The 26644-nt window shown below is 42.7% G+C and overlaps 1 protein-coding gene across 8 annotated transcripts in view; it reads right to left on the bottom strand.

Moving 5' to 3' along the window:
* The window catches only part of FAM184A (family with sequence similarity 184 member A), a 120276-nt gene extending 100440 nt beyond the window's left edge, over positions 1-19836 (bottom strand). For 6 of the 8 annotated variants that reach the window (XM_043890358.1, XM_043890359.1, XM_043890362.1 and 3 more), the window contains exon 1: positions 19206-19515. In XM_043890358.1, the coding sequence (XP_043746293.1) occupies positions 19206-19364 (159 nt within the window). In that variant the 5' untranslated portion in view covers positions 19365-19515. Of the gene's footprint in view, positions 1-19205 lie in introns of all 8 variants that reach the window. The other 2 variants (XM_043890360.1, XM_043890361.1) reach the window with 1 other exon arrangement.
* Between the last annotated feature and the right edge of the window lie 6808 nt (positions 19837-26644).

Genomic DNA, 26644 nt, shown 5'->3' with positions numbered 1-26644 from the left:
GTATTTATTGACCTCCTCTCCTACACAAGGGGATTCCCAGGTTGTGCGAGTGGTAAAGAACCCTCCTGCCTATGCAGGAAACATAAGAGATGCAGGTTTGATCCCTGGGTCAGGAAGGTCCCCTGGAGGAGGGCACGGCAACCCACTCCAGTATTCTTGCCTGGAGAATCCCACGGACAGAGAAGCCTGGTGGGCTAGAGTCCACAGAGTCACAAAGAGGAGAACATAAGACTGAAGCGACTTAGCATGCATTTCCCTACACAAATTATCTTGTTTCGTCTTTACAGTAATTCTAGAAGACAGACTTTGTCATTCTTACTTTACAAATAAGGAGACTGAGGCTCTGAGAGGTTAAAACACTTAGTAAGGGTCACAGCCTACTAAGAGGTGAAGCAGAAATTCAAACTGGGGAATAGGCCACTGAACCACACGTCTGACTCATATGGTGGGCCTGGCTGCCTCTCTGGGCCAGTGGCTCTGGGAATGTGGGTCTCTGGCTCACCCATGAGAGATCAAAACTCAAAACATATCCATTAATTCCTGGGATTCAAAAGACTGAAATTTCCCTCACTCCCTTTACCCCTGGTCACTATAGAGATTTGTAACCAGAGAATGTGTCAACAATGTTCTTTAAACTGTTTATCTAAAATTAATTATTTATCTTAAACTTTTATCTAAGAAAATCAGATAAATATATATATATATCTCCTACCCAAAACAAACAAATCAAACAGAAAAAGATGCCCATAATTAAACATTTAGAACTGTCAAATTACTATAGTTGTTGATTAAAATGTTCACCTACTTTATTCTGGTCAAATTTTCTCAAAACTCCATGGGAAAAAAATGAGAAAAATATGTAGTCTAAAAACAGTCCTGTAAATTGACAGTATTAACTAACAGTGCTCAGCATAGAATCTTTCACAGACCAGACATTCAATGAAAGTTTACCAACTTTATGGATCTGCACACTCCACTTTAATCATATTTAAATAAGGTTATGCTCACAGTCTTTCAAGCTAGGCTTCAGCAGTGTGTGAACTGAGAACTTCCAGATGTACAAGCTGGATTTAGAAAAGGCAGAGGAACCAGAAATCAAATTACCAACATTCATTGCATTATAGGAACACAAGGGAATTCCAGAAAAATATCTGCTGCTGCTTCATTGACCATATGAAAGTCTTTGTGAGAATCACAAAATGTGGAAAATTCTTAGAGAGATGGGAACACCAGACCACCTTACCTGTCTCCTGAGAAATTGTATTCGGGTCAAGAAGCAAAAGTTAGAACCCTACAAGGAACAACTGATTGGTTCCAAATGGGGAAAAGAGTACGTCAAGGCTGTATATTGTCACCCTGCTTATTTAACTTCTATGCAGACTACATCATGAGAAATGACCCGCTGGATGAAGAACAAGCTGGAATCAAGATTGCTGTGAGAAATATCAACAACCTCAGATATGCAGATACCACTCTAATGGCAGAAAGTGAGGAGGAACTAAAGAGCCTCTTGATGAGGGTGAAGGAGGAGAGTGAAAAGGCTGCTTAGTTTAAAACTAAACATTCAAAAAACTAAGATCATGACGTCCAGTCCAACACTTCATGGCAAGTAGAAGGGAAAAAAGTGGAAGCAGTAACAGATTTTATTTTCTTGGTTCCATAATCACTGTGGATGGTGAGTGGAGTCATGAAATTAAAAGACACTTGCTCCTTGAAAGGAAAGCAATGACAAACCTGAACAGGGTATTACAAAGCAAAGACATCACTTTGCCAACAAAGGTCTGTCTACTCAGAGCTATGGTTTTCCACTGGTCATGTGCGGATGTCAGAGTTGGACCATAAAGATGGCTGAGCCCTGAAGAACTCACGCTTTCACACGGTGGTGCTGTAGAAGACTCTTGGAGAGTCCCTTGGACTGCAAGGAGATCAACCCAGTCAATCCTAAAGAAAATCAGCCCTTAATATTCATTATAAGGATGGATGCTGAAGCTCCAATACTTTGGCCACCTGATTCAAAGAACTGACTGACTGGAAAAGACTCTGATGCTGGGAAAGACGGAAGGCCAGGAGAAGGGGGCCACGGAGGATGAGACTGATCATCACCGACTCAATGGACATGACTTTGAGCAAACTCTGGGAGACAGTGAAGGACACGGAAGCCTGACATGCTGCAGTGCCTGGGGTCCAAAGAGTTGGACATGACTTAGCAACTCAACAACAACATATTTTCCCTTGCTGCTCTGAGCAGGCCATTGTATTAAACACACACAAACACACACGGTACTTCAATTACACAGTATTTCACTAGACGAAAGATCTAAAGATAAAAATAGAATACTATTTAGGGTTTGGGTTATGAAATGTTTTCTGAAAGACATAAGATTCTGTTAAGATTGTGCTTAAGGAGAAATGAGATGAAACTGGCAGACACCTATGAACACACAGACACACACACTGACCAGAATAAAATAAATCTTTCCTACCAGAAAGCTCAATATCTAGAGTATGAAAATATTCAAACCTTGTACTTCATTTTATAAGAGAGATATGGCAAATAAAAATGAAAGTAACAGAATTTATTCAGAAATAAAGTTTAAGCATTTCGCATAGCATTAGTATAGGTCTGACCTACTCTCCTATGAATGTACTGATTATCAAAAAGGATCTGGAAGTGGTAACAGACTCCACATAATTTATGAATGGTATGATTTAAATGTAAGTATCTTATTTTGGAAGGTGAAAAATCATTAATCCCCATGGCAGCTTCTAGTTAACTAAAATAATCCATTCTCTCAACAATTTTGAACTGGGATTTATCCTAATATTTTACTAAAATTAGCAATTTTACTGATAATTTAAATATTAGCAATGTACTTTAGGGTTTCCCTGGTGGCTCAGTCAGTTAAGAATCCGGCTGCAGTGTGGGAGACCTGAGATCAATCACCAGGTTGGGAGGAGGGCATGGCAATCCACTCCAGTATTCCTGCCTGGAGAACCCATGGACAGAGGAGCCTGGTTGGCTACAGTTCGTGTCGTGGCAAAGAGTTGGACATGACTCAGTGACTAGCACCTAATTTCCCTCTGGATTGTCCACCTTGTTTTGGGCTTCCCTTGTGGCTCAGCTGATAAAGAATCTGCCTGCAATGCAGGAGACCTGGGTTTAATCCCTGGGTTGGGAAGATCCCCTGGAGAAAGGAAAGGCTACCCACTCCAGTGTTCTGGCATGGAGAAAAATTCCAAGGACTGTATAGTCCATGGGGTCACAAAGAGTCAAACACAACCAAGCGACTTTCATTTTTAAGCTTTCCTAATGGCTCAGACAGTAGAGTCTGCCCAAAATGAGGGAGACCTGGGTTCAATCCCTGGGTCTGGAAGATCCTTTCAGTTCAGTTACTCAGTTGTGTCTGGCTCTTTGCGACCCCATGAACCACAGCACGCCAGGCCTCCCTGTCCATCTCCAACTCCCAGAGTCCACCCAAACCCACATCCATTGAGTCGGTGATGCCATCCAACGATTTCATCCTCTGTTGTCCCCTTCTCCTCCTGCCCTCAATCTTTCCCAGCATCAGGGTCTTTTCAAATGAGTCAGCTCTTCGCATCAGATGGCCAAAGTATTGGAGTTTCAGCTTCAACAACATCAGTCCTTGCAATGAACACCCAGGACTGATCTCCCTTAGGATGGACTGGTTGGATCTCATTGCAGTCCAAGGGACTCTCAAGAGTCTTCTCCCACCACAGTTCAAAAGCATCCATTCTTTGGCACTCAGCTTTCTTTATAGTCCAACTCTCACATCCATATATGACCACTGGAAAATCCATAGTCTTGACTAGACGGACCTTTGTTGACAAAGTAATGTCCCTGCTTTTTCATATGCTGTCTAGGTTGGTCATAACTTTTCTTCCAGGGAGCAAGTCTTTTTATTGCATGGCTGCAATCACCATCTGCAGTGATTTTGGAGCCCAGAAAAATAAAGTCAGCCACTGTTTCCACTGTTTCCCCATCTTTTTGCCATGAAGTGATGGGACCGGATGCCATGATCTTAGTTTTCTGAATGCTGAGCTTTAAACCAACTTTTTCACTCTCCTCTTTAATTTTCATCAAGAGGCTCTTTAGTTCTTCTTCACTTTCTGCCATAAGGGTGGTGTCATCTGCATATCTGAGGTTATTGATACTTCTCCCAGCAATCTTGATTCCAGCTTGTGCTTCATCCAGTCCAGCGTTTCTCATGATGTACTCTGCATAGAAGTTAAATAAGCAGGGTGACAATATACAGCCTTGACATACTCCTTTTCTTACTTGGAACCAGTCTGTTGTTTCATGTCCAGTTTTAACTGTTGCTTCCTGACCTGCATACAGGTTTCTCAAGAGGCAGGTCAGGTGGTCTGGTATTCCCATCTCTTTCAGTTTTCCATAGTTTATGGTGATCCACATAGGCAAAGGCTTTGGCATAGTCAATAAAGCAGAAATAGATGATTTTCTGGAACTCTCTTGCTTTTTCAATGATCCAGCAGATGTTGGCAATTTGATCTCTGGTTCCTCTGCCTTTTCTAAAACCAGCTTGAGCATCTGGAAGTTCACAGTTCATGTATTGCTGAAGCCTGGCTTGGAGAATTTTGAGCATTACTTTACTGGCATGTGAGATTAGTGCAATTGTGTGGTAGTTTGAGCATTCTTTGGCATTGCCTTTCTTTGGGACTGGAATGAAAACTGACCTTTTCCAGTCCTGTGGACCCTGCTGAGTTTTCCAAATTTGCTGGCATATTGAGTGTAGCACTTTCACTGCATCATCTTTCAAGATTTAAAATAGCTCAACTGGAATTCCATCACCTCCACTAGCTTTGTTCGTAGTGATGCTTCCTAAGGCCCACTTGACTTCACATTCCAGGATGTCTGGCTCTAGGTGAGTGATCACACCACCTAGATCACACCATCATGATTAGCTGGGTCATGAAGATCTTTTTTGTACAGTTCTTCTGTGTATTCTTGCCACCTCTTCTTAATATCTTCTGCTTCTGTTAGGTCCCTACCATTTCTGTCCTTTATTGAGCCCATCTTTGCATGAAATGTTCCCTTGCTATCTCTAATTTTCTCAAAGGGATCTCTAGTCTTTCCCATTCTATTGTTTTACTCTATTTCTTTGCATTGATCGCTGAGGAAGGCTTTCTTATCTCTCCTTGCTATTCTTTGGAACTCTGCATTCAAATGGGTATATCTTTCGTTTTCTCCTTTGCTTTTCACTTCTCTTCTTTTCACAGCTATTTGTAAGGCCTCCTCAGACAGCCATTTTGCTTTTTTTCATTTCTTCTTCGTGGGGATGGTATTGATCCCTGTCTCCTGTACAATGTCATGAGCCTCTGTCCATTGTTCATCAGGCACTCTAACAGATCTAGTCCCTTAAATCTATTTTTCTCTTCCACTGTATAGTCATAAGGGATTTGATTTAGGTCATACCTGAATGGTCTAGTGGTTTTCTCCACTTTCTTCAATTTCAGTCTGAATCTGGCAATAAGGAGTTCATGGTCTGAGCCTCAGTCAGCTCCCGGTCTTGTTTTTGCTGACTGTATAGAGACTCTCCATTTTTGGCTGCAAAGAATATAATCAATGTGATTTTGGTGTTGACCATCTGGTGATGTCCATGTGTAGAGTCTTCTCTTGTGTTGTTGGACGATGGTGTTTGCTATGACCAGTGCGTTCTCTTGGCAGGACTATATTAGCCTTTGCCCTGCTTCATTCTGTACTCCAAGGTCAAATTTGCCTGTTACTCCAGGTGTTTCTTGACTTCCTACTTTTGCATTCCAGTCCCCTATTATAATGAAAAGGGCATCTTTTTTGGATGTTAGTTCTAGAAGGTCTTGTAGGTCTTCATAGAACTGTTCAACTTCAGCTTCTTCAGCGTTACTGGTTTGGGGCATAGACTTGGATTACCGTGATGTTGAATGGTTTGCCTTGGAAATGAACAGAGATCATTCTGTCATTTTTTAGATTGCATCCAAGTACTGCATTTTGGACTCTTTAGTTGAGTATGATGGATACTCCATTTCTTCTAATGGATTCCTGCCCACAGTAGTAGATATAATGGTCATCTGAGTTAAATTCACCCATTCCAGTCCATCTTAGTTTGCTGATTCCTAGAATATCAATGTTCACTCTTGTCATCTCCTGTTTGACCACTTCCAATTTGCCTTGATTCATGGACCTAACATTCCAGGTTCCTATGCAATATTGCTCTTTACAGCATCGAACCTTGCTTCTATCACTAGTCTCATCCACAACTGGGTGTTGTTTCTGCTTTGGCTCCATCCCTTCATTCTTTCTGGAGTTATTTCTCCACTGATCTCCAGTAGCTTACTGGGCACCTACCTACCTGGCGAGTTCCTCTTTCAGTGTCCTATCTTTTTGCCTTTTCATACTGGTCATGGGGTTCTCAAGGTAAGAATACTGAAGTGGTTTGCCATTCCCTTCTCTAGTGGACCACATTCTGTCAGACCTCTCCACCATGACCTGTCCGTCTTGGGTGGCCCCACACAGCATGGCTTAGTTTCATTTAGACAAGCCTGTGGTCCGTGTGATCAGACTGGCTAGTTGATCACTGGAAGATCCCTTGGAGAAGGAAATGGCAACCCACTCTAGTAATCCTGCCTGGAAAAATCCCATGGATGGAGTAGCCTGGCAAGCTGCTGTCCATGGGGTCGCAAAGAGTCGGACATGACTGAGCAACTTTGCTTTATAATGTACTTTAAGAACAAACTTTGTTTTCAAAGTTTCTGAAACCTCAAAACAGGGATGTACATGTAAAGACATACAGAGTAGTAATTTTTAAAAGTCACTAAAATAATATATCCATTATAATAAATAAGGTGTTAGTAGCTGAATCTATTATCCAAATCCCAAGTGTAATGCTTAATCACTAAGTCTTGTTTTTCCACCAGTATAGGTCCTTTCCCTGGAGGAGGAAATGGCAACCCACTCCAGTATTCTTGCCTGGGAAATCCCATGGACAGAGGAGCCTGGTGGGCTACAGTCCACGAGGCTGCAACGAACATGACTGACTATGCACACACACACACACACAAAGATCCTTTGGTAGTTTCAGCCTCCCTTTGTATCTCAAATGACAACAGTGAAAGATACAGGACAAAAATTTGTACATATTCAACTTCACTACTTTTAATACATTCTTGTTAAAGTTTTGCAAGAAAGATAGATGTCATCACTAATGAAATAAATATAAGGCCTACAAATGACAATACTCTGTATTGTCTGTAATTAAACTACACTGCTCTAATTTAATAGAAAGCTAAAAATAAAAGGTCTATTTTCTAAAACATTTGTTCTGGTCTCAAATATTAAGTATACCAGATACTGACTACAACTGGTGATCCTCAACCTGCAAAGATTGCTGTTTCCAAAACTGATTTTTATGTATTAACTGATTGGCAGTCAGAGACTATTTTCCAAAATATTTTAAAGGATCATTAAGCTATGAGGTCAACTTAAAAAAAAAAAGCAAAAAACCTTTATGGCTCAGACCATACCCAAAAGTAGTATTTCCTCCACACATTTATAAAATTGTTTTTATTTACAAAATTTTTTTAAAAAGTGAATTCAGTTAGCAATTTTCTCTCTTCTCTCCTCAAAAGGACTAGGAGACACCACTTCCAGTAGATTTATTGTTCTTTTCATTCAAAAGTAGCCTAAAGGATAGAAACTTCTGCTGGTGAAAAAAGAAGTATGGCATTAATAATTTCTATTTTTCACATCAACCCCATTTTCACAGCATAATAGTCAAGTTTAATTTCTTACAGATAAAAAAGATTTTTAATCTCATAAGATAAACTGAAGGGGCAGAGTAACAACAGTATTCTACCACTTCACCCCACCTCTGTCACTTCCTATTGTCATTTGGAAGTTAACTGGCTTTACAGAGACCCAGGCTACTCCAATCTCATCTCCTCGCTCCTCGAAGCTCCTGGGCGGCAGATTGGCCCGGAGTGGCCAGCGGCAGCAGAGAGGCCAGGGAGACTTCCGCTCCTAGCCATCCATCATCATTGATCAGCTCTAGCCAACAACTCCAGCAGGGCCTTTGCCCAGGCCCCCAGTGACATGCTGACCGACAGCCAGTGGCTGGTGAAGGTTGACACCCTCAAGAGGACCAGCAGTGGGACAACCAGGGCGCCGGGCATGTCCTACAGCTACGTGGAGCAGTTGAGGGACATGTCCCTGCTAGTCAGGGCCTCACAAAAAGTGGTCCATTGGAGAAGGGAATCACAAACCACTTCAGTATTCTTGCCTTGAGAACCCCATGAATAGTATGAAAAGGCGTGACACTGAAAGATGGTCTTTCAGGTCAATAGGTATCCAATATGCTACCAGAAGAGCAGAGAAATAGCTCCAGAAAGAATGAAGAGGCTGAGCCAAAGTGGAAAGGATATACAACTGTGAATGTGTCTGGTGGTGAAACTAAAGTCCGAAGCCATAAAGAACAATACTGCATAGGAACCTGGAATGGTAGGTCCATGAATCATGATAAATTAGATGTGGTCAAACAGGAGATGGCAAGGGTGAACATCGACATTTTAGGAATCAGAAAACTAAAATGGACCAGAATGGGTGAATTTAATTATTATATCTACTCCTGTGGGCAAAAATCCCTTAGAAGAAATAGAGTAGCCCTCATAGTCAACAAGATAGTCTGAAATGCAATACTTGGGTGCAATCTCAAAAATGACAGAGTGATCTTGGTTTGTCTCCAAGGCAAATCATTCAACATCACAGTAATCAAGTCTATGCCCCAACCACTGATGCCAAAGAAGCTAAAGTTGAATGATTCAATGAAGACCTACAAGACCTTCTAGAATTACCACCAAAAAAAGATGTCCTTTTCATCATAGGGGGTTGAAATGCAAAAGTAGAAAGTCAAGAGATACCTGGAGTAACAGGCAAGCCTAGCCTTGGAGTATAAAATGAAGCAGGACAAAGGCTAAAAGAGTTTTGCAAAGAGAATGCGCTGGTCATAGCAAACACGCTCTTCCAACAACACAAGAGACGACTCTACACATGGACTGACTGTGGCTCAGACCATCAGCTCTTTATTGCAAAAGTCAGGTTCATATTGAAGAAAGTAGGGAAAACCATTAGGCCATTCAGGTATGACCTAAATCAAATCCCTTATGATTATACAGTGGAAGTGATGAATAGATTTAAGGGATTAGATCTGGTAGACAGAGTGCCTGAAGAACTATGGATGGAGGTTCGTGACACTGTACAGGAGGTGGTGACCAAAACCATCCCCAAGAAAAAGAAATTCAAGAAGGTAAAGTATTTGTCTGAGAATTCTTTATAAATAGCTGAGAAAAGAAGAGAAGCTGAAGGCAAAGGAAAAAGGGAACGATATATTCAACTGAATGCAGAGTTCCAGAGAATAGCAGGGAGAGATAAGAAAGCCTTAAGTGAACAGTGCAAAGAAACAGAGAAAAAGCAACAGAATGAGAAAGACTAGAGATCTCTTCCAAAAAATCAGAGGTTCCAAGGGAATACTTCATACAAAGATGGGCACAATAGAGGACAGAAACAGCAAGGACCTAACAGAAGTAGAAGAGATTAAGAAGTGGTGGCAAGAATACACAGAACTGTACAAAAAAGTTCCTAATGATCCAGATAACCATGATCATATGGTCACTCACCTACAGCCAGCCATCTTGGAATATGAAGTCAAGTGGGTCTTAGGAAACATTACTACAAAGCTTGTGGAGGTGATGAAATTCCAGTTTAACTATTTCAAATCTTAAAAGATGATGATGTTAAAATGCTGCACCAACATGGCAGCACGTTTGAACAAGTCAACAGTGGCCACAGGACTCAAAAAGGTCAGTTTTCATTCCAATCTCAAAGAAGGGCAATGCCAAAAAATGTTCAAATTACCACACAATTGCACTCATTTCACCTGCTAGCAAGGTAATGCTCAAAATCCTTTAAGCTAGGCTTCAACAGTACATGAACCAAGAAATTCCAGATGTACAAGCTGTATTTAGAAAAGGCAGAGGAACCAGAGATCAAATTGCCAACATCCGTTGGATCACAGAAAAAGCAAGAGAATTCCAGAAAAACATCTACTTCTGCTTCATTGACTACACTAAAGTCTTTGATTGTGAGGACCACAACACACTGTGGAAAATTCTTAAAGAGATGGGAATACCTAGACCATCTTATCTGCCTCCTGAGAAACCTGTATGCAGGTCAAGAAGTAACAGAACTGGACATGGAACAACAGACTGATTCAAAGTTGAGAAAGAAGTACGTCAAGGCTATACATTGCCACCCTGCTTATTTAATTTCTATGCAGAGTACATCATTTGAAATACCAGGCTAGATGAAGCACAAGCGGGAATCAAGACTGCTGGGAGAAGTCTCAATAACCTCAGATGTGCAGATGACACCACCCTTATGGCAGAAGGCAAAGAGGAACTAAAGAGCCTCTTGATGAAGGTGAAAGAGGAAAGTGAAAAAGCTGGCTTAAAACTCAATATTCAAAAAATGAAGATCATGGCATCTGGTCCCATCAATTCATGGCAAAGAGATGGGGAAACAAAGGAAACAGTGACAGACTTCATTTTCTTGGGCTCCAAAATCACTGCAGATGGTGACTGCAGCCATGAAATTAAAAGACGCTTACTCCTTGGAAGCAAAGCTATGACAAATCTAGACAGCATATTAAAAAGCAGAGACATCACTTTGTCAACAAAGGTCCATCTAGTCAAAGCTATGGTTTTTCCAGTATTCACGTGTGGATGTGAGAGCTGGACCATAAAGAAGGCTGAGTGCTAAAGAATGTATGCTTTCGAACTGTGGTGTTGGAGAAGACTTTTGAGAGTCCCTTGGACTGCAAGGAGATCAAACCAGTCCATCCTAAAGGAGATCAGTCCTGAATATTAACTGGAAAGACTGATGCTGAAGCTGCAGCTCCAATACTCTGGCCACCTGATGAGAAGAGCTGACTCATTAGAAAACACACTGAGGCTGGGAAAGATTGAGAGCAGGAGGAGAAGGGGGAGACAGAGGATGAGATGGTTGGATGGCATCATCAACTCAATGGACATGAGTTTGAGCAAACTCTGGGAGACAGTGAAGAACAGAAAAGCCTGGCGTGCTACATTCCATGGGATCGCAAAGAGTCAGACACTACTGACTAACTGAACAACAACAATAAGAAATTACTTATTAATTAAAATAAATTGTTTCAGCCACATTTGCCGAACTCTTAGCATTCATACTACTTTTCAAGGGGTTGGAAATTAGAAGACAGCAAAAGATTTTTATAAACAAAACAGGTGGGGGGCGGGGAAGGCGGGGAGAAAAACTGGAAAACTTTCAACTTACTGCCCTCAGAAATGGGACCACAGGCAGCAATCCAGTTAAGAAAGCAAGCAGGCAAAGGAAAAATATTTACAATAACAACATAGTAGTAAGTTTGACACCAAGTATGACAGTATCTAAATCAACATAATTAAAGAAGCTTTTAAGTCTGGAATGACTAAAGCTGTTAATAAAACATGAAAATATTATGACATTTATCTGAGAATACAAAAAAAGAAAAATAGCTGTTCCAAATTTACCAAAGCCACGTTTACAAACTGTACAACCCAGATGTCCAGAAACTGTGCACTCAATGGGAAAGGCTCACTGGTTTCACTTTCATCAGGCCTGTGAGTCAAATGGTAAACAAAGCGTGGCTCCAAACTGGGGAAAAACAACTCGGTGGTCTCTGCGGAACTGAGTGGGTAGTACCAGGCGGAAGGAAGGCATACACAATAGAAGGAGCCCTGCTAGAACAGCTGCCCGCCTCCTAGACCATTCCAGAGACCTGGGTTCCAGTCCAAGATCTGCCTGTAACAAGCTATGTAATCTTCAAATGACTCGAGGCCCTCAACTTCCACATCTATAAAATGAGAGGGTTAGGCTGGTAAGAATCTATGGTTTCTTCTATAGAAGAAAAACCTTTTAACTCTAAAGGCAGTCCCTTTATAACTTTTCAGACAATTGGTTAATAATAATGGCATATCATGCTTTTGTGCCCATTAGTAAAGTACAGGAAATTAATTCAAACCACTCTGCTATGACTAAAAGATTACATCTAAGCTAATGCCTAACGGAATGGAAAGCTGCAATGTAACAAAGGAGGGGAAAAAAGATGCTACATTTGGCATGTATCAAGCTGATCACGCAAAATGTCAGGGTGGATGAAACATAAGCTGGAATCAAGATTGCTGGGAGAAATATCAATAACCTCAGATATACAGATGACACCACCCTTATGGCAGAAAGTGAAGAATTAAAGAGCCTCTTGATGAAGGTGAAAGAGGAGAGTGAAAAAGCTGGCTTAAAATTCAACATTCAAAAAACTAAGATCATGGCATCCAGTCAAAACACTTCACGGCAAATAGATGGGGAAACAATGGAAACAGTGACAGACTTTATCTTCTTGGGCTCCAAAATCACTGCATATGGTAATTGCAGCCATGAAATTAAAAGACACTTGCTCCTTGGAAGAAAAGCTATGACCAGCCTAGACAACATATGAAAAATCAGAGACATGACTTTGCCAACAAAGGTCCATCTAGTCAAAGCTATGGTTTTTCCAGTAGTCATGTATGGATGTGAGAGTTGGACCATAAAGAAAGCTGAGCGCCGAAGAAGTGACGCTTCTGAACTGTGGTGTTAGAGAAGACTCTTGAGAGTCCCTTGGAGTGCAAGGAGATCAAACCAGTCAATACTAAAGGAAATCAGTCCTGAATATTCATTGGAAGGACTGATGCTGAAGTTTCAATACTTTGGCCACCTGTTGCAAAGAACTGATTCATTGGAAAAGACCCTGATGCTGGGAAAGATTGCAAGCAGGAGGAGAAGGGGGAGACAGAGGATGAGGTGGTTGATGGTATCACCAACTTGATGCACATGAGTTTGAGCAAGCTCCAGGAGTTGGAGAGGGACAGGGAGGCCTGGCATGCTGCAGTCCATCAGGTCGCAAAGAGTTGGACGCGACTGAACCGAACTGAAGCTGAAACAATCCAAGTCATAATCCAAACCAAAGACTGTTATGAAACACGATCTAAGGTAATTCGAACAGACCAACTAGTGAGAAATCAGCATTTAACAGAGAAAACAGAACTGTTTGAAAATTTCACTGGTTTTGGTATTATATGAACATATTCAGGTTGTGAATATAATAAAAGCAAAGTTAGTATTAAATGACTGATCAAAAGACTATTTTTCCATATTTGCTAAGAATTTGATATATCAATCCTTGCTTTTGAAATGATAAATAATATTTATATTTTAGATAGCATGCTTTACATTTTTATTCTTGCATCAAAAATAAAATTATATAGCTTTTAGAAGCAGTTTAAGGGGAAGCCAAATAAATATTTAAATAGTTAAGAGAAATTTTAACTCCGCTGAAATGATCTAGCATTAATCCACAAGAGGAGCAGATACAACTCAAAAATATTTACTGACTTTCTCTACTATATAACAACATTTCTTGGCACATCACTATCTTCAGTAAACATTTATTAAGCTTTTATACTATGTGCAAAGGAATCATATTAAGGTTACATGAGATAAACAGTATCTACAGCTGAGGAACTTATAGTAAAATAAGAAAAATGAAAATAAACTGCAAATTTGCATTATTAAGCATCGAATGAGAAGTAAGGAAAATAAATGTTAAGAGTAATTCAGAGTAAGGCAAACCTAAAAAGATCCAGGTTGCTCAGGGCAGTTCTCAGGAGGAGAGACAGAAGTTGAGGATTAAAAGAAGACTTTTAAGAAGGATTTGATGCTGAGGACAGAAAACACAAAGTAACTGTTTCTGCTCTTTGGAACCTTAGCCCCAACCTTATACTAGTCGGTCTGTAACTGATAACTGAACTAAACTACATCAACCAAAAAAGTGTTGGATGGGCAGCTACAATGACAGGATATTGAAAGGGAAGTTTCTGCTGAGAACCAGACAACTGACATTCCAAAGCAGGTGCCAGAACACTCTCAATACTTCCAAAGGAGGCAGTCTAAAGGGTTGAGATGTGCTCCCTCCTACTCTCAACACGAGTGAGAGAAGCTTCATGGGGAGTAAGGGTGGGGATTAGAGAAGAGTTCCCCCAGGGGAGCTAGCTACAGAACAAGTGCCCTTGCCGGCCAGTAGAGAGGGGAGGAGATGGATGCCTGCCTCTCACCTAAAGCCTAGAGGAAAAGGCTTGGATGGGACTACTTGAAGAGCTTGGTATCTGTCTCAAGCACCTTGAACAACATATTGAACTGGCACCTGATTCACCTCTGGAAATTCTAAAGGGCAAGAAGCTGGATGAAGAGGCACATGAGAGCAAAAGAGAGACGGCTGAATTGGGACCACTTCCAGAGTCCCTCTCGACAAACAATGAGTGCTGCCTGTGGAGAGAGCAAGCTGGGGTGATGTCATCTGGGTACCACCCAGGGGGTGACCTGGAGCTTGAACAGATCTCAGCAAAATGAACATGATGGAACTGCCAGATCCAAGAAGCTGAGGACGACATAAAAAACCAGCCAGGCTATAGATGCATTCTCATTGTCAAACAATGCGAGGTGAGCAGCTGACATGGGAGGCAGAGGATCCACAGGTAAAAGAAAGAACTTTCAACACACGCCAAGTCTACGACAGCGTTGAAGTTAAATCACCAGGCACTAATCAAGCATGAGTTAGTTGCTGCTCTTCTTTCCTCTCTTCCCTTCTTCCTTGTCCAACTCGGGAGGGATGAGGCACTAGGGCTGGCAAGACAAAGGAGAAAGAGAAAAGCCCAGTCAGAAGGAAAAAAAAAGTCCTCAGTTATTGTCTTCCCCCTTGCAATGGGCAGAGCTAAGAAGTGGGCATGGGGAAGAAGCCTCATCTTTAATTCAGGTTCAGTCTGGGGCTTTAATTTGTTGGTACTAGACATTTCAATAATCAAATTGAGATTTTTATGACTTAGTTACTGAAGAACAATTTGCATTATCTCAATGCAACCAGAAAAGTCAAGTTTATCCATGGGCAGAGAGCATGATAGCCTTACAAGTAAATTGAAAGGGACAGTGAATGACAAAAATAAAACCATTTTAGAATTTCATCTCAGAAGCCCTGCTTTTCAACCTAACACACTAGAAGAGTTGACACGGTAGACAGCAGAGAAGTACACAAATGTGATCTAATAAAACATAACTCAGCCCATCCAGGTTCTCTATCTTGAGAATGGCTCAGTCATTAACAATTCCAGAAATCTGCCACAACACGACTCAGAAATCTAATAGTACTTTTTAAAATTTGGCATGAGCAACCAAAATATAATAGACTCACTTTAAAGAGCAGAGACTGTCTTGCTCCCTGATGTATCTCTAACACTCAGCAAAGCACCCTTACATAAAAGATGCTTAAAGAACTGCTGTGTTCTTTCCATGTGATGGCGAGGTTAGGTTCTCAGAAAACAGAATCTGAACAAATTCTGTTCAGATGTGTTTAGAGACTTTTTAGTTAGTTAAATGTATGTTACTATGTGTAATGTTATAATGTAGGTTACTTTCACCCTTCTCCTTTTGTCGTCAGCCAAATCTCTGAAAAATGCATATTGTATTTCTTGCACATTGCATTGCATTTTGTACTGCACTACAAAACCAGACAGCAAATGTGAATATTTTAAGCTCTGATATTAAAATACTAGAAAAATTACTATATACATTTAAAGATTTTAGCAGAAAACCCACCACGAAATATAGTATCAACAATGCCATTAATGCAGGATGATTTATTTTAAAAAGAAATAGCATTTAAAAAGTATATTAGCCAGTATTTTACTAATACTTTGTTTACTGGTATATTTGTCTTTTCAGTGACAGCCTGAATTAAGGGCCTACTATCTTAGTTACAGTATCATCATCTCTTTCAAAGATTAAAAAACTAAGGCCCAGAGGTTAATGAGTTGCCCAAGGTCATAGAACTAGTAAATGGTAGAATAGGCATTTTAACTCAAGACAGTATGTCAGAGTTACCAAGTCATGCTAATAATAAGGCTGAAGAAGTAAGTTCTGTTGACTCATTTCCAAAAGAAACCCTATTTTAATGGTTATCTTTATAATGTCTAATTCTGAAATATAAGCTGTTGTCAGGTCACCCACAGTTCTATTAACATACCTCTACTGATGTGATATTCTCAGTAAACTCTTCATGAGTGAAAACACTATATAGCAGACACCAATAAAATTTCTACATTTGATAGGAAGGTAAAACATACCTTGCATGCCATTTCTGGGATTTAATGAGTCATTCCTTATCCTGACAAAATGTCAAACAAGGCTTTTTAGATGAATCATGTATCTACATTTAGTTAAGTGGCTCAATCTACAAGTTTTCAAAGAGCAACTATGACCGAGGATTTGGTCAATTGTAATTAAGGATCATCCTTTTCTGGTGAGCTTTTTCCTAGTTTAGTAAAAGTTGATATATTACCCATCATTCTTATGGAATTTACAATAAGTGTGAAAGAAAGAAAATGAAGTTGCTCAGTCGTGTCTGACCCTTTGTGACCCTGTGGACTGTAGCCCACCAGGCTCCTCCGTCCATGGGATTCTCCAGGCAAGAATACTGGAGTGGGTTGCCATTTCCTTCTTCAGGGGATCTTCCTGACCAGGGATCTCCTGCATTGCAAGCGGATTCTTTACCAACTGAGTTATCAGAGAAGCCCATAGTCATAGGATTTGGGCTCCTCTTTCCATGGAATTCTCTAGGCAAGAATACTGGAGTAGGTTGCCATTCTCTTCTCCAGGGGATCTTCCCAACCCAGGGATTGAACCCGGGTCTCCTGCACTGCAAGCAGATTCTTTACCATCTGAGCCACCAGGGAAGCCCGCAATAAGTGTATGCGATTACAAAATTGACAGTTTCCAAACTGGTACAAAAAGGCAGCAGGCCTTAAGTGTATCTTTCAGAAACTGAAGGGTGTTGACTGCAAGAGGCCTATAATCAGGCTGCTTCATTCTCCTGCCTTGTTTTATAAAGAGAGGTGAGAGACCCAGATGAGATATTTCAGTGTCAATCAGCGGTTCTCCACCGGGGATGATCCCTGCCCCCCTCTCCCCCAGGAACATTTGGCAATGCTTGGAGACAAATTTATTGCCACTATTGTGTGTGCATGTGGGAGGACTATACCTACTGGGTAGCACCAGGGATGGTATCATCATGTATAATACAGAGTACAGCCCTGCCCACTCCCAGCGAGGAATTATTCAGTCTGCAGTGTCAGCAGTGCCAAGGTTGAGAAACTCTAGTAGAAGAGATTAAGTGTCTGAGGCCCTGAGCAGAGGGGGTGGCCTGAGTGTTTAGAGACTGTAACTGTAAACACTCAATCAGAGAGTCCCAGTGATACTCAGTAAAGATCAGCGTGCTGTCCTGCTTTGTCACATCTGAGATGGGGAGGGCAAAGAACTTCTATTAATACTCCCACCTTTCACAGTTGTGATTTTTTTTTTCTGATAAAAGAACAGGAAATTTAAAAAGCCTAAGTAGAAAGAAAAGTAGTTTGCTAGAGAGAAAAGAAACTTCTTTTGTTAAACTGTACACAGTTCCACTACCAACTTCCTGAATATTTCTATGACTACAGCAGGGCCCCAGACAGTTACAATCTAAAATAAAAATAATGGCTGTTCTGGACACACAATAAGAGAAAATCAGAATAAATAAATATGTATGTATCTGGACCGTAAGTATTCTAAAGACCACACATGATTTCAGGAAGCCCAGCTTTTAGCTTCCAAACGTGTAAATGCCCTAATGGGATATTACGTTTTCCTTCCTGGGCCTTTCCATTTTTGAATCTGGGAACTCTCAGTTACAAGAGAAAAGAGTAAAAACTGGACACACAGCAAGCTGTGAAATGGTGCTGCCATAAAATAAAAACCAAATACCAACAAACAAAACTTCCCCAGATGTTGCCTTGCTCTTTTCGTGGGGGAGTCTGACGATTAGGCAATTGTACCTTTCCCTCTGCTCTTCCATTTGATCTCTCATGCTTTAGTCCTTTCCATTATTTATCTTTCTACTGTCAATCACATTTCTTCACCAAAATATTTTTACCTTATTGTCATCCATTTTAACTTACACTTCCTTCTTTTCCTCTCTTTCAACTCTGTCTTACTTTACCCTCTCAAAAGTACCAACTAGTAATGGAATTATATAATGAAAATTTTGGAGTTGAGTCAGACTTTAGAGATTTTCTAGCAGCAAACCCCACCATGCCCGCCTCTCTTCACATACCAAAGCTCCTAACAAGTGGTTAGCCAACTCCACTTCAACACTAAACTGAGGTCCATCACTTCTACTGGCTTTCAGAAACCACGGAGAGGGATCACTTCTCACCTGATGGACATGGAAAAACTTATCATGAGATCTAAACAGAGCAATGTAATTAATCTAAATTGCTTCTGCTCCATAGAAACCGTTTCTCATCACCAACCTTTACTCAACTAGGAAAAAACTCACCAGCCAAGGACTACCCTAAACTACAATTGGCCAAATCTACCGGCATATTTGCTTTTTGAAAACTATCTTCTGATAGACTGAACCATTTAACTCAAAGCAGACACATGATGCATCTAAAAAGCTTTGACTTTCTGTCGGTATGACTCATTAAATCCTGAAAATGACACGCAAGGTATGTTTCCCCCTCCTTCATCGGCAAGAAGGTTTGTTCCCCCTTAACGACTTAACCAATAAAAGGCACTGACAAATTTCGAAGACTCGAGGTCATGTTGGGTAAATACGGTACTGAGCTTCATACAGTACAGTAGTGTAAAGCCTCGTGGAGGCTTGGCACATGCACGAGACCAAAAGTAAAGTGATTTCTCATTCTTCAGTTAAAGAAGGAGATCCTAATTTGTTCCGTGCTGGCTTATCCCAGAAGGATAGGAGGGTCCAAATCCCCATAAACCCAGCCGTGCCGTCGGGTTTAGTTTAGCTTCAATTAACATCACCGGCATTGCACCGAAGTTTGAACGCTTCTAGGAGCTAAGTCTCTGGCTGTTGTTTCCAGAACAGCCACCTTTCAACTCGCCCGGGGCGCGGGGCGCGCAGCCTCCCAGGCGGGCAGGTGGGCCCCGCGCTACCGCGCACGGGGTCTCCGCCTTGCCCACTCCGCGGCCGCGCCCATACCTTGGTGAGCTGGGCGATCTTCTTGCTCATTTTCAGGTGCAGGTCCTGGCTGTAGTCCATGCAGTGCCCCGCCTGCTGCGCGGCGGCCGGCGAGGGGACGAATTTGGCCGCCGAGCCGCCGTAATAGTGCTGCTGCCAGCTCATGCCCGGGGTCGCCATCTTCTCGGCAGACCCCGGCCCGGGCGCGGTTCCCCGCGCTCGGGGGGCGGCCCGCCGAGCCGCGGCCACTGGAACGCAGGAGGCCGGGCGGCCGCTTCCGGACCCGACACCCGGCCGCGCCCGCCGGCCGCGGCCGCCCGCACCCACCCGCCCGCGATCTCCTGGTCACCGCCGTCCAGGGACAGGAGCGGCCCCGCCGGCCCGAAGCCTCGGGCGACTCAGGCGCGGGGCAGATGCCCAGGTCCGGAGGCGGCCCGGCGGGGCCCGACCCGCTCTCGCCCGCTCTGCAGCTCGCGCCAGGCGGGAGCGACGCGGGCAGCGTGGCCCCGCAGGTTCCGCTCCCACCGGGCACCCCGGACCATCGAGACGGCCGCCGCGGGGCTTGCGGAGGGAGGAGGAGCCGGGGAGGGCTGCTGCGGGGGGGAGGCGGGGACACGGAGGAGGCCGCGGGAGCCGCGGAGCCGCCGTTACCAGGGCGCGCGGCCCGCGGAGCGCGCGGGGCGGCGACGTCATTTCCCCGCAGCCAAGCCCCGCCCCGCGCCGCCGCGGGCCCCGCAGCCCCGCAGCAGGTGCGGGCGCCTTTCGCCGGGCGGGCAGCCAGGGTTTTCCCCAGCAGCTGGGGCCGATCTCCACTCCGCCCCAGCTGCCGCCCGCCGGAGGTAAGTCCTGTGTGCCGCGCGGGCCGGAGAAGACGGGGCCCCGTGGTGACCTTCGGTGGGCCGAACGCGTGCAGACTTACCCAGCCTTTCCACGTGCATCATCGCGTGCCCTGGGCCCAAGTGGCTCTTCCCCAAGAAGAGCGGCAAACTCACATCCAGCTCCCTCCCAAGCACGGCCTCAGCTCCAGAGACGTGCGTGATGAAGTTGTGGGAAATCCAATACCCCCGACCCAAACCTGTGCTTCCGATGGAACTCACACCAATGTGATTGTTTCACTGTCTTAGGCTGACCTACTACGTGTCAGGCACTGGCCTTCATTCAACACCTAGTGTCTATGAGTGGAGAGGACACACCTCATCCATTAGTATAGCATTGCATCACTACTCTTCCCCAGTCTAATGGAGCTCCAGATAATTGTACACGAAATCTACTTCCCGCTGCAAGTAAAGTGGAAAACAGAAGCTGGAACAAGATGTCAGCTCCTTAAGGATTTGAGGCTGGGCCAAAATAGTCATTACTTGTGCATTTCACCTTACCAAATATTGTTGTTGCTGTTAAGTCACTCAGTCCTGACCGACTCTTTTGCGACACTATGGACTGTAACCCTCCTCTGTCCCAGGCAAGAATACTGGAGTAGGTTGCCATTTCCTTCTCCAGGGGATCTTTGGAACCCAGGGATAGAGCCCACCTCTCCTGCGTTGGCAGGCGGATTCTTTACCATTAAGCCACCAGGGAAGCCCATTAAATGTATTACTTCCTACTAATTATCTCTTAACATCTCTACTCCTGCAGATCAAAAAAATTTTAAGTATGTCCCGTGTTGAAGTAAATCAGTCATTTTAGGGCATTCTTAACACAAATTTTTAAAATACAGAATTGTGCCTGTTAAAAAAAATCTATTCTCATGCAGTTTTGCAAGACTGAATCCCCTCCTGTTATAACATGTAATTTCTCTTTAGTATGCAACTTACTGTTTGTTGCTCTGTCGTGTCCAACTCTTTGGGATCCCATGGACTGTAGCCTGCCAGGTTCCTCTGTCCATGGGATTCTCCAGGCAAGAATATTGCAGTGGGTAGCCATTCCCTTCTCCAGGGGATCTTCCCGACCCTTGGGAATTGAACCCTGGGTCTCCTGCATTACAGGCGGATTCTTTACCATCTGAGCCACCAGGGAAACCCAGCATACAACTAAGGACCATATAGATCTGAGATTGTTAACAAATCCAATTGGGGCCATATTAACAAAGTATTTGTGACAAAATCTAAGCCTACAAGGTGAAGGTGGACTAGGATCTTGAAATACTTCTGGAACTGTAGGAATTCCAGAAAAGAAGCTTGAAATTGGCTACCTTTTCCCCCAGATGCTAGGTACTCAGCCCTCCCCCAATAGAACTTTCGTAAAATAAGTTGTCTAGTTCCAAGGTTCTGAATAGAGCAGCTGGCCAGAAACTAATATTATGCAAATGTTGCTCCCTTCTTAAGCTCTAATGATTAAATGAAATTAAAGAGAATTAGGAGGTGGGTTATTTCATCAAATTCTAGGCATGGAAGATTCACAATCATTTTAGAACCCTCATGTCCTTTACATTCTCTGCAGAAGTATGTGCTCCAAATGCTCCCTAAGTTTCCCGAAATTTTTATAGCTAAGTCTTGCTAGGGCAAAGAAGGTGTTTTTGTTTTTATTCTATAATGCAGTAGAAAGAACACAGGACTGAAAATAAGACCAATGTGTAACCTCAGCTGAGTCAACAATCTTGTTCATCCCTCAAGTGCCGCCTCTGAAAAGATAGTTATCAACCTCTTCCTGGCCTAACTTGGAGTTAGAGGCTGCAACTTGGTTCACTGGCAGTTTACTCTGAACCCCATCACAAGAGTTCCCACCATCACTATACAGTATAGCTAGCTCCATAGACGCCCAGTGTCATTCTGTAAATTTAATAGTTTTACCTGACCACAATAAAACAGGTCATCTGCTATAGAATTCTATTTAATTATAAAGAATACATAGAAACATAAAGACTAATATAACACACTCATAATCTCATCACCAGATTCACACTTTTTAAAAATCTAGTGAAGGAGTTGTGCATTAGGAGAGAAAACAGGAAAAGCTAGTTAGGCATCAAATCTTTTTTTAGTACACGTTTCTCTCGTGAGGTGATTTATGCAGAAATATGTCTCAAAAGCCTACTGTGTGCCAGGTGCTGCATTAGGTGCTGAGGCTATAATGAGCACTAAGAATCAGTGTCTGCTCTCAAGAAGTTATCAGTCTAGTGGGAAAAACAGACAAGGAGTAAGGTGCAACACAGTGTGGTAAGTGCTAATTAAAGGAACTCACAAGAGGGGCACTTAACCCAGCTTTGGCGTGTCAGAGAAGGCTTCACACACATGAAAAGGTCATGTCTGAATGGACCCCTGAAGGATGAGTTCTTCAGATAAAGAGAGATAGCAGATGTGGACCGCTGGCTCAGAGCACAGGAAGGGCAAAGCCCCAGGGGTGAGAGAGGGCAGAACCCACTTAGGGAGCAGCAAGCTGTACGGAATGGATGAAGCAAAGAGCTTGATGGGATGTCAAAATATGAGGCAGAGTAGGTAGCAAGGTTATTCATGAGGGAGAACTTATTTGCCTTGTTGAGGAGGTTGGGACTTTATCCAAAAGACAGTGAAGAGCTGCTAAAAGACTTTAAACAGGTGACTAAAATAATCAGATTTGCACTTTTTTAATGTCATTCTTTGACTGTGGAAAACAGGTTACATGGGCAACTTAGACATGGAGGCTGGTTAGTGGGAGGCTATTGGACTTATTCAGGTGAGAGAGAATAAAAGAAATGGATGGATCTGAAACAACCGTAAGATAAAGCAGGACACTGGGACTGAGCAGGAGAGAGTAGTCAAGGGCTCCCCCGAGACGGGGACCAAAGTAGGAGGGAGAGGTGGGCGCAGGTGATACATTCAGGGTAGAACATACTATCTTTGAGATACCTATGGGACATCAAAGTGGAGATGCAAGTGAATTCACTCAGTTGCAAGTGAATATAGAATAGGGGAGGTAATGAGAGTAATCAAATCTGAATACAACAAGAGAAGGTAAATACTGCTTATAAGAGCAGACCAGAAAAGAAGCATCGGTGTAGGTGGGTTGTCATCTACAACGTGATAGAACTTGTCCTTGAGGAGGAGTCATAACCCAAGGCTGCAAGCATCAGGCCCAAGGGATGAGCTGGAAGTGAAAAAATAGTGAGGAGTAGACATGGATCAGAACTTCAAGTCCAAGGCTCTTGTTTCACACATATTGAACATCAGAAAGGTTGAGTTGCACAAATTTTAAAAGCCAGTTAAAGCTAGAATTATTACCCAGATGTTTTAAACCCTAGCTCTCTCTGGTTTACAGTAATTTAAAGTTATTTATCAGAGAATCTCTGTTCTGGTATTCTCTAACTAGACATTTCTTATGCTAATATTTCCATACACTGATGTTGCAATATGATTTGGATTTGCAGTGATGTCTCAGAGGATTGCAAATTCCCCTCAACACTTTCTGCACTGTTAGAAATGGTGGGGAGAGGGAAGAAGAAAGTGGCAGTGGTAGCTGTGAAGACCAGTTGATGATGAGGCTACTGAGGCTCAGATGATTCCGTCCAGGAAGGGTTCTCATGAGTTATAACATGGTTATAAAATTTAGTAAACATTTATATTAACAACATTTTTTTGTATTTTTCTCTTAAGTTTTCCAAATCATATATACTTCATGCTCCAGAAAACCTAGATTAATCCCAGGCAGCAGTTTGTAAAGTTAAGAATTTAATTGAGGGTTGGAGTGGAATATGACATACAATGGAATATTACCAAGTCATGAAAAAGAATGCAATAATGCCATTTACAGCAACATGGATGAACCTGGAGATTATTGTATTATAGGAAGTAAGTCAAAGACAAATATCATATATCACATGTGAAATTTTAAAAATGGTACAAATTAACTTATTTACTTAAGTGTCCAACTCTTTGAGACCCCTTAGACTATAGCCCACCAGGCTGCTTTATCCATGGAATTCTCCAGGCAAGAATACTAGAGAGCATAGCTATTCCCCTCCTTCAGGGGATCTTCCCAACCCAGGGATCGAACCCAGGTCTCCTGCATTGCAAGCAGATCCTTTACCTTCTGAGCCACAAGGGAAGGCTTGTTTAGTAAACAGTTTATAACTATTTCTGAATTTTATTTTACTTTTAAAAATTGTTGATTTGGCTGTGGCAGGTCTTTGTTGAGGCCTGTGGGATCTTTAGTTGCAGTCTGAGAACTCGTAGTTGTCGCCTGTGGGATCTAGTTCCCTGACCAGGGATCAAACCACAGCCCCTGCCTTAAGAGTACAGAGTCTTAGCCACTGGACCCACCAGGGAAGTCCATATTTCTGAGTTTTAATTGTCTTCACTTCAGCCACCAAAAATATCATTAGTTTTTCCTTTATTAACAAAGCCAACTTTTTCTATAAACATCATTGAAAGATCAGCAGCTAACTGACTTACTAGTCTACCTCGTTTGAGTTTCTCTGAAAGCAGAGACTGAACCAGGTCGTTTACTTGGTAGGTGATTGTGGGAGCCAGAGAAACTGACAGTAAGAAGGAAAAGCATTAGAGGATACATTATTGATCTGACTACTGTTCTGATCAACTGGAACTCAATCCCACTAAGGACTCTCTGAGGAACCGTGTAGAAAGCATGTCAGAATTTGCCTTCCCAAGGACAAAAGGCTGACATTTATCCACTGTCTCCCTTCACTCACTGGTTGAGGGTGGCTCCCAGAGGAATTGACTGCTCAGTGTACCTGGTTATTCAGTATGAATTCGGCTCCTGGGGCTTTGGAGAGAGCTGTTAGTTAGGAAGATGTGCAGCAGGCACTTGAGGGGTTCTAGGGGCTGTGGAGGAACTGTCCAGCACCTCTGCAGCTGAAATAAAAGGAAATGGCATGGGACACCAAAAGTATATGCTGTAGTCTACGACTTACACCTTTCAGAGCTATTCTTTTTGCCCTATGTAACATCCAATCTCTCACCAATTCTTTAAGTCATGACCAACTGCTAGTTAATTTTCAACAGGAGTTAAGGCAAGACAGTTGTGTAGCAAGATGTCTCTTGCTGCAACTGGTGCAAAGGCCATAATACATTCATTGGGTCCCTTCTCCACCATTCATTTTAGATTTTCCTTACCCTTAGCAAGCACTTCTGCTGGTCTAAATTACTTGCTTGGTAGGGAAACCCAGGCCTTCATCCTTAAGGTGTTTGGCCTTGTTCATGTTAGGCTGAGGTTGTCACAGTTTTGCAAATGACACCACTCTTATGGCAGAAAACAAAGAGGAACTAAAGAACCTCTTGATGAAGGTGAATGAGGATAGTGAAAAAGCTGGCTTAAAATTCAACATTCAAAAAAACTAAGATCATGGCATCTGGTCCCATTACTTCGTGGCAAATGGATGGGGAAACAATGGAAACAGTGACAGACTTTTATTTTCTTGGACTCCAGAATCACTGCAGATGGTGACTGCAGCCATGAAATTAAAAGACACTTGCTCCTTGGAAGAAAACCTTTGACAAACTTGGCACATTAAAAAGCAGAGACAGTACTTTGCCAACAAAGGTCCATCTAGTCAAAGCTATGGTTTTTCCCAGTAGTCATGTATGGATGTAAGAGTTTCACTATGAAGAAAGCTGAGTGCTGAAGAATTGATGCTTTTGAACTGTGGTGTTGGAGAAGACTCTTGAGAGTCCCTTGGACTGCAAGAAGATCCAACCAGTCCATCCTAAAGGAAATCAGTCCTGAATATTCATTGGAAGGACTGATGCTGAAGCTGAAGCTCCAATTCTTTGGCCACCTGATGCAAAGAGCTGACTCATTGGAAAAGACCCTGATGTTGGGAAAGATTGAAGGCAGGAGGAGAAGGGGATAACAGAGAATGAGATGGTTGGATGGCATCACTGACTCAATGGACATAAATTTGAGCAAGCTCCAGGAGCTGGTGAAGGATGTGGAAGCCTGGCATGCTGCAGTCCATGGGGTCACAAAGAGTTGGACATGACCAAGTGACTGAACAACAAACAACAACATCACGGGGTGTGGAAGGATAAGGAGAATCCCAGTAAATCTGTTGAGACCTAGAATTACTCCTCCTTGCCTCCATTATTTAGCAAAAATCCTAGGTGCTCATCATAATTAGATCAATTACCCTGCCAGCAGAAAAAGTGCCTGTCTTTTTGACTGTGCTTCTTGAGGGATCTTAATTCCCAGACCAGGCCCCTGGCAGTGGAAACACAGAGTCCTAACTACTGGACTGCTAGGGAATTCTGAAAAAAAAAAAAATGTATTTAGCTGCTGAACTTCTGGAATAAAGAGCCTACGTGAGCAGATGGTAGTCATAGGTGGTTTTGAGAAACTCTTACTGTGTCCCCTGTGGTGGTGGTTTAGTCGCTAAGTCATGTCTGACTCTTGTGACCCCGTGGATTGTAGCCTGCCAGACTCCTCTCTCCATGGGATTCTCCAGGCAAGAATGCTGGAGTGGGTTGCCATTTCCTTCTCCAGGGGATCTTCCTGACTCATGGATCGAACCTAGGTCGCCTGTATTGCAGGCA

This window comes from Cervus elaphus, chromosome 28 (genome assembly GCF_910594005.1).
Source record: "Cervus elaphus chromosome 28, mCerEla1.1, whole genome shotgun sequence".
In the NCBI taxonomy this organism is placed as follows: domain Eukaryota; kingdom Metazoa; phylum Chordata; class Mammalia; order Artiodactyla; family Cervidae; genus Cervus; species Cervus elaphus.
The sequence above is the reverse complement of the archived record's forward strand: the minus strand, read 5'-3'. Positions and strand labels throughout refer to the sequence as shown.